General features: G+C 44.7%; 1 protein-coding gene across 10 annotated transcripts in view; it reads left to right on the top strand.

Annotated features, from left to right (window-relative positions):
• KDM5C (lysine demethylase 5C) overlaps positions 1-13498 on the top strand; it is a 30634-nt gene that overhangs the window by 12387 nt on the left and 4749 nt on the right. For all 10 annotated transcript variants that reach the window (XM_079764821.1, XM_079764824.1, XM_079764827.1 and 7 more), the window contains 10 exons: positions 389-508; positions 628-786; positions 1283-1464; positions 1558-1720; positions 8288-8407; positions 8520-8714; positions 11604-11785; positions 11876-12000; positions 12128-12275; positions 12920-13025. In XM_079764821.1, coding sequence (XP_079620947.1) covers positions 389-508; positions 628-786; positions 1283-1464; positions 1558-1720; positions 8288-8407; positions 8520-8714; positions 11604-11785; positions 11876-12000; positions 12128-12275; positions 12920-13025 — 1500 coding nt within the window. The remainder of the gene's footprint in view (positions 1-388; positions 509-627; positions 787-1282; positions 1465-1557; positions 1721-8287; positions 8408-8519; positions 8715-11603; positions 11786-11875; positions 12001-12127; positions 12276-12919; positions 13026-13498) is intronic.

Here is a 13498-nt window from a genome sequence, read left to right on the forward strand (position 1 = left end):
CGAACCATGACCTCCTGGTTCATAGGTCAACGATCAGCCACTGAGCCATGCGGGCCGGGCTAAACCCATATTTTAGCTCTTGAGAAAAAAATGGTGGCAGAAGAGCATAGATAGCATATTGAGGTCAGAGCCCGTGGTTTAGATAGTCAAGTCCTCAAGCAAGAGAGGAGCAAAAGCATGGCAGTGAGCAGGTGAGGAGTGAAAAGACTCGTTAAGCTGAGGTGCTAGGAGGAAAGGCGGAGCTATCAAATGAAGCTGCCGCAGGAGCCTTGAGTGCAGATCTAGGGCTATTCTCCCTCCCTGCCTCTACCCATATTCCAGCTCCGATTTGGAGGCTTCTCCACCTCTTTGCCCCTCCCTTGGTGACAGGTTCTCCTTTGGGTTTCAGGAGTGTAAGCGTCCCCCCGAAGCCTTTGGCTTTGAGCAGGCTACCCGGGAATACACTCTGCAGAGCTTTGGCGAGATGGCCGACTCCTTTAAAGCCGATTACTTCAACATGCCCGTGCACGTAGGTGATGGAGGACTGGGGTAGTGTCAGGGGTGCTGGGGTGTGACGGTCTTAACTCTCCCGGGTCAGTGGGGCTAGGATATGACGGGCCCCAGTCATTCGCTCCCCCTGTCCCCCAGATGGTACCCACAGAACTTGTGGAGAAGGAGTTCTGGCGGCTGGTGAACAGCATTGAGGAAGATGTGACGGTTGAGTATGGGGCTGACATCCATTCCAAAGAATTTGGCAGCGGTTTCCCTGTCAGCGACAGTAAGCGTCACCTAACCCCTGAGGAGGAGGTGAGTGGATGACTCATGGCTATATGTCAGCTCTGTGAGCTTAGGCAAGTCCTTTAGTGTCTTGGAAAGACTCGGTGGCTCTGTGGGGTTTACATGAGATGAGATGTGTGGAAAGATCATAGCCTGGTAACTGGCATGGCCTCTCCAGTCATGAGATTGGCTAATTCCTTGTCCGTGGAACGGGAATAGTATCTACATTACACATCTGTTATAAGAATTAAGTGAGAAGATGTGTGAAATGGGTGCCTGACTTGTTCATAAAAAGCTCAGGGAGTAGGATTGCATGTGCAGAAAAAAATGCGGGCCCAGACCCTGCATCCAGGGAAGGGTGCATTTTGGTTCAGAACAGGGGCTTCTAACTTGCAGGAGAATACCTATACTATTTCTTAGATGTTTCAAAAAGGTCTGTGACCTCAAAATTAACATTCCCTGGGCTAAAGATCTCAGGTCCTTATCATAACCCTCATCCCCTTCCCACAAATACTTACCCTGACAGGAGTATGCTACCAGTGGCTGGAACCTGAATGTGATGCCAGTGTTGGAGCAGTCCGTACTGTGCCACATCAATGCAGACATCTCCGGCATGAAGGTGCCCTGGCTCTATGTAGGCATGGTCTTCTCAGCCTTTTGCTGGCACATTGAGGATCACTGGAGTTACTCCATTAACTACCTCCACTGGTGAGTGGGGGCCCAGGGACCCGGGAAAACAGGATGGACGCCCTCAGGACCATGGATGTGACCACTCTCTATATCCCCTTTCCAATTGGACAGGGGTGAACCGAAGACTTGGTATGGGGTACCCTCGCTCGCAGCAGAACATTTAGAAGAGGTGATGAAGAAGCTGACACCTGAGCTCTTTGATAGCCAGCCTGACCTCCTCCACCAACTTGTCACCCTCATGAATCCCAATACCCTCATGTCCCATGGCGTGCCGGTGAGTGTCCAGGAAACAGGGACAAGGGGTAGGAATGGTTTAGCGATGTCCTTTAGTGGTGGTGGTCATTGTCTGGAATCTACCCCTCCCCCTTTCTCATTCCTGTTGTATCTTCATTGGGCTATCGGTTTGACGGTTCTAATAGAGACCCAGAATAACGGTTAGATATACAATGTGATGGTGAGCCTTCTGGGCCATGTGTTTGAGGGCAACACCTTAGGGCTGGCTTCTTATGACATCTGCATTCCAGCCAGTGCTGGAGGGAAATGGGAGAAGGACAGGGCAAGACAGGTCTCTTTACTTTTAAGGGCAGACACAATTTCTGTTCATTTCCTGTTAGTCACAACTTAGTCACATGGCCACATTTAGCTGCAGGGAAAACTGGAAAATGCGATTTTTGTTCTGGATGGTTACATACCAGCTACAAATTGGAGGTCGTGTTACTCTGAAAGAAGGTGAGAGAATATCAGGGGACAACTAGCAGTTCTCTGCCGTACTTTCCATACTGTCGTAACCCTTGGAGTAGTGGGTCGGTCTTTTTATTTATTTAACAGGTCTGAGGTTCAGTGGTGGCAATTATTTTGCAATATATAAGTCTTATCAAATCAATATGTTGTACACCTTAAGCTTACACAGTGTTTTATATCTCAATAAAGCTGGGGTGTAAGGTAACCTTTTTTTAAAAAGTGGCTAATATCTTTCAACATTAAAAAAAAAAAATTGAACCCAGAGTCCTGGCTTATACTATCCTCCTGTGGGCCTCTCCTATCCTATCAAACGTTTTGCTAGGTGTAAGCCTGGCTTACCTATAAGAGACTTTATATTCCTGGGAATTTCCAGCATTAATTAGCATCAGCTAGTTTTCTGGTGTTGATCTTAAATCAGCCTGATGAATAGTCCTGTAGGAACAGGGATTCGTACATTCACCACCTTTGCTTTGGGTTTTATTCTATACTCCCTTCTCCCTTGTATCCCCCACCCTTACCTGCCTTGCCACTTAGTCTAATGCATGAGGTATGGTAGGCAATCAGTACGTATTGAATCAACGTCTCCTTGAGATCCCTGGACATTAGTACAGTAGGGCTTTGGACTGGGTCAGTGGTTTTCACCCAATTTCTTCTTGCCTTCACCTTGTTTTGATATACTTCATACCCTTTGAGTAATATTTTTTATTATACATTGTAGTGATCTTTAACCAGGATTGAGATATCTAGCGAATTAGAGGAAGCATTCTACAACAGTTCAGGCAACTTTCCTCTACTTAGAGGTGGAGTATTCTTTTCCGTCTCCACCTCGCCCCATTTAAGAATTACTGGAGTTGAGATGTCCAGATGATCAAAGTCCCTTCCAGTTCTCTTCACAACTAGACATTGCGTCTGACCTTTCCTCAAACCTGGCCTACAGTAAAAGTAGAGGTGGATTCTCCTTAAGGATTCAGACAGCTAAGATACACATATAGCCCTGGCCCGTGTTGGTCAGTGGATTGTGTATCGTCCCTTGCACCAAAAGGTTGCTAATTTGATTCCTGATCAGAGCACATGCCCGAGTTGTGGACTCAATCCTGATAGGGTGCGTGAGGTAGCCATTTGATGTTGTGTTCTCACATCGATGTTTCTCTTTCCCTCTTCTTTCCCCTCTAAAAAAAAATCAATTAAAAAAATCTTAAAAAGATGCATATATAAGTAGCTGTTTATTTCTTACCTCTTTTTAAAAAACTTTATCACAGACTTTTAAATATGTGCTCTTTGCTTCCACGGCATTTTTTCTTGCTCATGGCAGTATCCCTCAATCCAAGGCATTGATGATTTTCATATTCTCGTGTTGGCAGGCTGCAGTTTAGCCAGTTGGAGCTCCCCCAGAGCTATCTTTAGCCTGCCTCCTCCTTCCTCTTTGGTGAGAAAAGGCCATTTCTTTTTATAGATATATAGTATAACTATTATTTATAGATATATAGTATAACTATTATTTTCATTATAAAAGAAACATGCCCTCTTCCCAAAAAATGGAAATAGAGAGGCCATCCTTATTTCCTTCACATTTTATGTTTCCATCTGTTGTTTTTTTTCTATGTAAATTTTGACTTAGCAATAATAAGTGTGTAGATTTTATAATCTTTTTTTGTAAGTTTAACGACCTAGAATGGCACTGTCCAGTTTGGTAGCTACTAGCCACATGTGGCTACTAAGCACTGGAAGCATGACTAGTCCTAACTGTAATGTGCTGAAGTTAAAGCACGTTGGATTTCAAGACTTAGTACAAAACAAACAATATCTCACTAATACTTTTGTATACCAGTTACACATTGAAATGATAATATTGCAGCTATATTAAGTTAAATAAAATATATTGAAATTAATTACATCTGTTTTACTTTTTAATGTGGCTACTAGAGAATTTAGAAGAGCATATGCGGCTGGTATTATATTGGACAGTGCTGGACTAGAATAATTTTTGCTTCCTTACTATGAACTGTTTATAACCACCTTTTTAAAAATAGCAAGTCTTGCCCTGGCCGGTGTGGCTCAGTTGGTTGGGCCTCATCCAGTGCACCAAAAGGTTACCAGTTCAATTTCTGATCAGGACACACGCCTGGGTTGCAGGCTCATCCGCGGTAGTGGGCATGTAGGAGGTAGCCAATCGATGTTTCTCTCCCCTTCCCTTCCTCTCTCTCTAAAAATCAATCAATCAATAAAAAATACCATCTTTTTAAAAAATAGCTTTCTTGCAGTACAATTTACATACCAAAAATTCACACATTTTAAGTGTACATTTGAGCAAATTTACAGAGTTGTGTTACACCATCACCACAATCCAGTTTTAGAACATTTTTATCACCCCAAAAAGGAACTTCATGCCCATGCCTTTTTGCAGTCAATCTCCATTCCAACCCCTAGTCCCAGACAACCACTAATCTGCCTTCTATTTCTACAGATTTGCCTTTTGTAGACAGTTCATATAAATATAATATGTGGTCTTTTGTGTCTGGCTTCTTTCACTTAGCATAATCTTTTCAGAGTTCATATTATAGCCTATGTCAGAACTTCGTTTCTTTTTATAATGGAACTAGAGGCCCGGTGCACGAAATTCATGCACGGGGGCGGGGGAGAGGGGGTCCCCTCAGCCTGACCTGTGCCCTCTCGCAGTCCGGGACCCCTCGCTCCTTACCTAAGCCGGCAGTCGGACATCCTTAGTGCTGCTGTGGAGGCGGGAGAGGCTCCTGCCACTGCTGCTGCTCTTGCCAGCCGTGAGCCCGGCTTCTGGCTGAGCGGCACTCTCCCTATGGAAGCGCACTGACCACCAGGGTGCAGCTCCTGCATTGAGCGTCTGCCCCCTGGTGGTCAGTGCGTGTCATAGTGACCAGTTGTTCTGGTCGTTCCACTGTAACGATCGCTTAGGCTTTTATTATACAGATAATTTTCCATTGTAGGGGTATACCATGTTTTGTTTATCATTCACCAGTTGATGGACATTGCCAAAATGAGAGGGTAGGTTGAGACAAAGAGTCGGGAGCGTTAGGTTCTATTTTTGGCTCTGCTGTTTGAGACTTCTCTGGGACTCAGTTTTTCACATCTTTAAAATTAAGGCTGGAAGTAGATCATTCAACAAATATTGCTAGAACTCCCTCAGTGTGCAAGGCCTCTGGTCATTATCCCGAAGGTAGATAAACCAGTCCCTACCCTATGGGTATGCACAGATGGGTGGAGGTGAGTAACAAGTAGGAATAAAATGTTAGAGGTGCTACAAAAGAACAACAGACTGGGTCCTTAAGAAGGTGGTCACAAAAGCACAAAAGAAATTACTCTGGAAGAAAGAGGAAGAGTTTGCCTGTCTGGCCATGGCTCTATCACGTGGACACAGGGATTCAAGTGAGGGCTTCTTCTCAGTAGGGTCATATTGGCATTTTTTGGAAAATTCTAGTGGTTGGTAATGGGGCCCAGTACTATAATACAGGCAAGAAATGCTAATGTTGCCTCTAAGTAGGAATAGATTTGAGAAGAAAATGTATTGGAGGTGGCGGGGCGGAGCTTGATGCGTGACCTGAATAAATATGTAGGTGTTTTCACTAATGGGTAGATTTAGTATTGTTAGGATATTAATTCTCTCCACATTAATCTAGAATCCTAGCAGAGGAATCGTTGGATTGAAGGATATAAATATCTTAGGTTTTTTATATTAGCAGTTTTGCTTTCTAAAGAGTAGAGGTTATTTGTCCCCTCATTGACACTGTACCTATTTCACTTTGTCTTTATCAGCATTGAATATTCATCTTAGAAAACTTTATGAGACTTCTCGGTAAAGATGGTGAATTAAACATAAAGATGGATACTTCCATTCTATACTGAAACTCCACTAAAATGGCACAGAGGGTTTTTATTTAAGGTAAAAAAAAAACAACGTGGAAAAACAAGAGAGAAGACAATGATAAAACAAAATGCTTGAAACTAGAAAATGAGAAAATTCATTCTTAAGTCAGTATTGGTACATCTAAGAACCAACCTGATTTATACCTCACAATCCCCCAAAAGTTTAATAGTTGATGGCACCAGGCATTCTCGGAATAAAGAGAATGAGGTGAAAATAAGGATTGGTTCATGTCTATACAAGAAGCTGTGATATACCCTTCCATTCTGGGCAGCTGGAAATACGACCCTCCCTCACTCCAGCAACAGACTGGAAATTTAATTTTGAAGAGGTTAAAATAGAAGATCTCTGGATTGAGATATTCTAGGTACAGTTGAGGGTGGAGGTACAGTGAAAACGATAGGAGTCCTTATTGTATACAGCCTGGATGCTGAGGGTCCCAGCCATTTTCCTCTACTTGGCTCGCAGAACACTGGCAGTCACACTTTTTTCCTTCAGGAATCTGGCCCAAAAGGAAAGACCTAGAGTTTCCCAATCTAAATGGCTCAGCCAGATCACCCTACAATGAAGCTCACAGTTGACAAACTTAACAACTATGTTTTCAGAGTTTTGATTCATTTTTTTCATTTCTTACTCTTAAATATAAGTAGCCACAAATTAACATACAATCAAGGAAACTGTAGAAAACAAAATGGAACCAAACGGGAAAAAAGCAACTTAGAGAAACAGCATAGGCAGGGAGAAGTAAACTTTAAAAAGGAAAAGAAAATAAACATCATTAGTAACTTTAGGGATGAGCATATATTGCAAACATGAAATAAGAACAATTACTATTTTAAAAGAGCATACAGAGAACAAAAAAGAGCTCTTGGAAATTAAAATCATGCTAGAAAACTGAAAAATTTTTTTAGAAATAAAAAAATGTTAGAAGATGAATAGTTAAGGAAATCTCCCGGGGGGGGGGGGGGGGAGTAGGATAAAAAGATAAATATGGAAAAATGTAGAGAAAATTACAGAATTTATTTAGGAGGCTCAATAATTAAATAATAGGAGTTCTGAAAAGAAAATACAGAAAAACTGAAAGGGTCAAATTGTTAATTAAATCATTGAAGAAAATGTCCCTGAACTGAACGACTGAGTTTTTGGAATCAAAGGGCCTACCCAGTACATGAATGAAAATGGACCCACACCAAGGTATATCTGGTGGATTTTCATATTAAACACTGGGACTAGAAAAATCCTACAAGCTTTCTGAGAGAGAAAACAGGTGTAATTAAAGCATTAGTAATCAGAATGGCACCAGACTTTTCAAAAGTAATACTGGAATCTAGAAGACTAGAGCCATGCCTTCAAATGATTTTCAACTTAGGATTCTATATGCAATTTAAAAAAAAAGCTCTTCCCATCATTTCTCAGTAAGCTAGAGAAGAGAATGTGCTCAAGCACAGCAAAGGAATCAACCAAAAACCAAGAAAGAGGAAAACGTGGGATCTGGGAACACAGGTGATCCTTCACAGGAGAGTGATAATCCAGGAAGGACAGCTGGTCCAGATTGGAACAGATCATAAGTCTCCATGAGAGACTTACAGAAATGTGAAAACTGATAGAGAGCAGAGTTGGACACTTGTCCAAAAGGTAGGGATTAAATTACTAATACATGCGTAGAAAATTAAGCAAATTGAGATGTAGGCTGTTTTTGATATAGTCTAGAGGCATGTTGTTCAGTATTAAAGTAAATGCCTAAATAAGAAGAGGTGAAAGTGGTTGGCTCTGGGGAGTGGAGAATGGCAGGGTCTGCTGGTTTTATAACGAACATCGTACAACCATTTGGCTCTTGAAGCTGCATATATTATGACTGATAAAAATAATTAATGAAAAAACCTTGACTAGCTTAATGAAAGGTGATATTTTACATTTTTATAAAAATTACTAGTGAGGTTGAAATATTTTGGTGTGTGCAATTCTTACTTTTTTTTTTTTTCAATTCTTACTTTTGACTCCAATTTTCCTGTCATCTGTCAACACAAAACCTTGAGAGCCTAGAGACCAATGGTCGGTCCTTTCAGAGTCTGAGGGTCTGGGAATCTGTTGTCGGACTGTGTTTCCTGAGGCTTTCCTTTGTCTCCATAAGTACCCTGCGCTTAGATCAGGTTTCTGCAGATGTGGAAAACCTCTGTCTCAGTGACTTTGGCCTTCCTGCCTCAGGTTGTCCGCACAAACCAGTGTGCAGGAGAATTCGTCATTACCTTCCCTCGCGCTTACCACAGTGGCTTCAACCAAGGCTACAATTTTGCTGAGGCTGTCAACTTTTGCACTGCTGACTGGGTGAGTCCGGAGTGTGGTAGGCTGGAAGGGAGAAGCAGGAGGAGGGTTATGGGGAAGCTGAGGCACCACGGTCTCCACACTTAGCCAAACTCAACTTTGAACCTGTCCACAGTTGCCAGCTGGGCGCCAGTGCATTGAGCACTACCGCCGGCTCCGTAGATACTGTGTCTTCTCCCATGAGGAACTCATATGCAAGATGGCTGCCTGCCCAGAGAAGCTGGACCTGAACCTGGCAGCCGCTGTGCATAAGGAGATGTTCATCATGGTTCAGGAGGAGCGACGTCTACGAAAGGCTCTGCTGGAGAAAGTGAGTGATGGGGAGAGTGCCCTGGATCAGACACCCTAGCATGGCAGAGTCGGGGGAGGGAGGGGTGGCCCTAAGAAGTAACTGTAGCTTCTATTCTTGGAGTGGTAAAAAGAGCTAGGTGCGTGTGGATGGGGAATTACATCCCATTCCCTGCTCTACCATTTATCAACAACCACGAGCAAGTTAATTTACTTCACTAAATATCAGAATCCCTGTCTGAAAAACGAGGATTATAACAGTGCTTATCTTTTTGGTTTGTTTTTATTTTTAACTAGAGGCCTGGTGCACGAAATTCATGCACTGGGGGCGGGGGGGGGGGCGCTGGGCGGTCCCCCTCAGTCCCGTCTGTGCCCCTTCACAGTCCGGGAGCCCTCGGAGGATGTCCGACTGACGGCTTAGGCCTTAGCGCTGCTGCAGAGGTGGGAGAGCCTCCCGCCACTGCCGCTGCACTCACCATCCTTGAGCCTGGCTCAGGGCTTCTGGCTGAGCGGCACTCCCCCTGTGGGAGCGCACTGACCACCAGGCGGCAGCTCCTGCGCTGAGCATCTGCCCCCTGGTGGTCAGTGCATGTCATAGTGACTGGTTGTTCCACTGTTTGGTTAATTTGCATATTAGCCTTTTATTATATAGGATGTTTTTATTGATTTCAGAGAGAGAAACATCAATGATGAGAGAGAATCATTGATTGGCTGCCTCCTGCACACCCTCTACTGGGGATTGAGCCCACAACCCCAGGCATGTGCCCTGACCAGGAGGGAATTAAACCAACAACCTCTCAGTTCATGGGTCGGCACTTAACCACTGAGCCACACCAGCTCAGTGCTTACCTTTGTGAAAGCTGTGTAGATTAAGATGTATATTAAGTAACTGAGTCATAGCAGGTGCTAGTATAGCTGCTCTTCATTATTATTTAAATAATACAGCAAGGAAGACTGACATATTCGGATTGGCTGGATGACCTTTTCAAGTCACTTAACCTCTCATAGTCTCACTTTCCCACTCTGTAAAAGGGAAATAAATACTTAACTTACAAGGTGGTAAAGCATGAGTAAGGTGATTTATGTCAAAGCATCTGTAGTAATAGCATCTGTAGCATTTGCAGTAGCAGCTGCTATTATTGGTAATATTAATATATGAAGAAAATGGTTGAAATATGGAACACTTCTTAGGAAGTGCCATTTTATTACATTCAGGTGCTTTAATAGCTCACACTAAGGAAAAATCACCAAGTGGAAGGTAGTCCTCCTTGAATAGATTTCTCATAAGCATGTGTCAGTTGTGTGTGTAGATGAGTGTAGTTCAGCTGCCTTCTTAAAGCGCCACACTTGCCCAGTTGAATTGTTTGTTTTTTGCCATTGAGTTGTATATTTATATCTTTGTATATTTTGAATATTAACCCTTTATCAGATATATGGTTTGCAAATATTTTCTCCCATATGTTGGCTTTTCATTTTGTTGATTATGTTTTATTTATTTTTTGCTGTGCAGAACCTTTCTAGTTTGGTTTAGTCCCACTTATTTTTGCTTTTTATTTGTGCTTTTGGTGGCATGCAAAAAAATTGTTGCCAAGACCAATGTCAGAGAGATGTTTTTCTTATGTTTTCTTCTAGGAGTTTTATGGTTTTGCGTCTTCTATATATGTCTTTAATCTATTTCAAGTTACTTTTTGTGAGTGGTGTAAGATAGGGTCCAGTTTCATTCTTTTGCATGTGATTATCTACTATTCCCAGCACCATTTATTGAAGAGACTATTCCTACCCCATTGAATAGTCTGGGCTCCCTTGTCAAAAATATTAGTTGACAATGTATATGTAGGGGTTTATTTCGGGGCGCTCAATTCTGTTTCATTGATCTATGTGTTTGTTTTTATGCCAGTACCATGCTGTTTTGATTACTATAGCCTTGTAGTATAGTTTGAAATCAGGAACTGTGTTACCTCCAGCTTTGTTCTTGTTTCACAAGATTGCTTTGGCTATTTGGCTCTTATATGGTTCCACTTATTCTAAGTGTTAAGATACTTTTCTAAGTCATTAGTTGCTTTATCTTTGTTAATCCTCTTAACAACCCAATGAGGCTGGTACCATTATCTCCATTTTATAAGATAAGGAAACTAAAACCTAAAGAGGTTTAAATAATTTATTCAAGATCACACAGCTAATAAGTGGCCAAGTGGGATTTGTAATATGCACTGGACATCATATTTTATGTAAAGATTAGGTGTTAAAGAAATAGAAGATAAAAACTGTTTAAGAATCCAAATGTCCCTTTAAAATCCCTAAAATTGCCCATAATGGCAATTATCTTTCAATTCCTCCCACAAAGCCAGCTTGTCCTCCATATTTTGGAATGGATTGCTTTTTCTTCATCTGAGCAACAGATGAAGTCATTGCTTATTAGGTTTGGAAGCCATGTTGTTTTAAATAAAAATTGTATCTTTAAACAGTGGAGACGGGCACAGGTTTTATTTCTGGAACTTTTGTATGTGCACGCAGTGAGTCCTGCCTGCTAAGCAGCCAGCACAGTGCCTAGAACATAGTGGGCGCTGAGTGACTAGAAGCCAGCCTCGTTCCCCAGTGCCCGGCCTTTCTCCTGCCTACTCCCACACCTTGCCACCTCTCAGGTGCCTTGGTTACCCCTTTCCTTATGTTCCCCAACCCAAAAGCCCTTAAAACTGATGCCCATCGTACCTAATTTTTCCGCTCAGCCCACACTGATCTTCCCCTCGGTCCTCTGATTCCCCCAGCTGTGAGAGTCTAGACTTCACAGAGGCAGGGTGCTCCCTCCCCCGGCTCTCAGCATAGCTTGGCTTCTAACGTGGGGCTCAGTGGTGGCTGAGATGTGGGCCCTGTTCTGGTTCCATATAATATGCGTGGGTCGAACTGCCCCCAGGGCATCACTGAAGCTGAGCGAGAGGCTTTCGAGCTGCTCCCGGATGATGAGCGCCAGTGCATCAAGTGTAAGACCACGTGCTTCCTATCAGCCCTGGCCTGCTACGACTGCCCAGACGGCCTTGTCTGCCTTTCCCACATCAATGACCTCTGCAAGTGCTCCAGTAGCCGGCAGTACCTGCGGTGAGCAGGGGGGCCTACCTGGAGGAAGTGGGCCGAGGAGGGAGATGCAGAGCGGGGCGAGAGGTGCTCTTCTCTGCCCTCTTCCTCCAGGTATCGCTACACCTTGGATGAGCTCCCTGCCATGCTACATAAGCTGAAGGTTCGGGCTGAGTCCTTTGACACCTGGGCCAACAAAGTGCGAGTGGCCCTGGAGGTGGAGGATGGGCGGAAGCGCAGTGAGTGATGGGGGGGTCGGAGGGACTCCACAGGCAAGTTCTACTCCCTTTTCTTCTGTGCCCCCACCCTCTTGCTCTGCCGTCACTCAATGCTGCCTACTCCTTGCTGCTCTCCTTCTCTCTCCAGGCCTTGAAGAGCTGAGAGCCCTGGAGTCAGAGGCCCGCGAGCGGAGGTTCCCGAACAGCGAGCTGCTGCAGCGACTAAAGAACTGCCTGAGTGAGGCAGAGGCTTGCGTGTCCCGGGCGCTGGGCCTGGTCAGCGGCCAGGAAGCTGGGTATGGCATCACGAGGTATTGGGCGCGTGTGGCACCTAGGAGAAGTGCTGCGAGGGATGGACTCTGAGTGCCACTGGGCAGGCGACAGCAGGAAACTGACAAGTTCGAGGTGGTCTGGGAGGTGATGGGGGGGGCGGGGGGGAGGCGGGGGCAGAGAGACCAGGCAATTAGAATGGAGAAGAGTATCTCGGTCCCAAGAAAGCTAGAAATGTTCCTTTTTTTTCAGTACCTGGGGGAGATCTCCGACAGGCTGAGGGAACGGGTGGGCAGGGAGGACTTGTGGAAGGGTTAGGGGCCTTGAAGCATAAAGCTGACAGCTCACAGTAGAGGGTGTATTGAAAAGTCCAGCTTCGGTGACCATCAGTGAATGTCTAAGCACCCCCTTCCCAAATACATCCTATATTCCTCTCATCGTTGTTAATCCTCAGAACAGCCTAGTGAGGATGGTACCGTTATCTCCATTTTAGAAGATGAGGCAGCACGCGTTCTCGTCATATGCACGCATTTGTATCTGAGAACCCTCCCTCCCCCCTGGGCAAGCTGAAGCATGAGAGATCACGGTGGGATGTTGGGAGGGAAAGTGTTAGGTCTCAGCACAGGCATGGAAGGAGGGGACTTGAAACCCCACATGTGAAACTTCACAGTCCCCACAGGGTAGCTGATGTACAGATGACCCTGGCCGAGCTCCGGGCCTTTCTGGACCAGATGAGCAACCTGCCGTGCGCCATGCACCAGATTGGGGATGTTAAGGTAAGTGGAGGAGGTCTTGGAGTGCCGCTGAATGCTCAGGCGGGCTGGGGGACCTGGCCACGCTTGGCTCCCTTAAGAAGCGTCAATATTTAGGCTAGACGTGTGAGCAAACAATGGGAGGTAGGAGGCCAGAGCTCTTGTGGCTGCCTCTTCGGCAAAGGCATGAGCACAGGATGCAAAGTCAAGGGAAGGTGTCCTGGTGGAGGTAAAAGAGGAAAAGGAGGAAGTACGAGGGTGTGTGTGAGCCTGGGGAGCTGCGTCAAGTTCAGGAAGGTAGAGAGTGGGATAGAGAAGGCCCTGGGCACTGGAGTGAATGGAGGGGCTCGTGAGAGGGCCAAGCACAACAGAGCGAGGAGGGTGTCCTGGTGCCGTACCTCAGAGCCCTCTGGGGACTTAAATAGTACGAATCTTGGGGTGGGGCCCAGGAATCTGCATTTTAAATCCCCGAGGGTATTCAAATAGGCAGTGAGTGT

Source organism: Cnephaeus nilssonii (genome assembly GCF_951640355.1).
Source record: "Cnephaeus nilssonii genome assembly, chromosome: X".
Lineage (NCBI taxonomy): Eukaryota > Metazoa > Chordata > Mammalia > Chiroptera > Vespertilionidae > Cnephaeus > Cnephaeus nilssonii.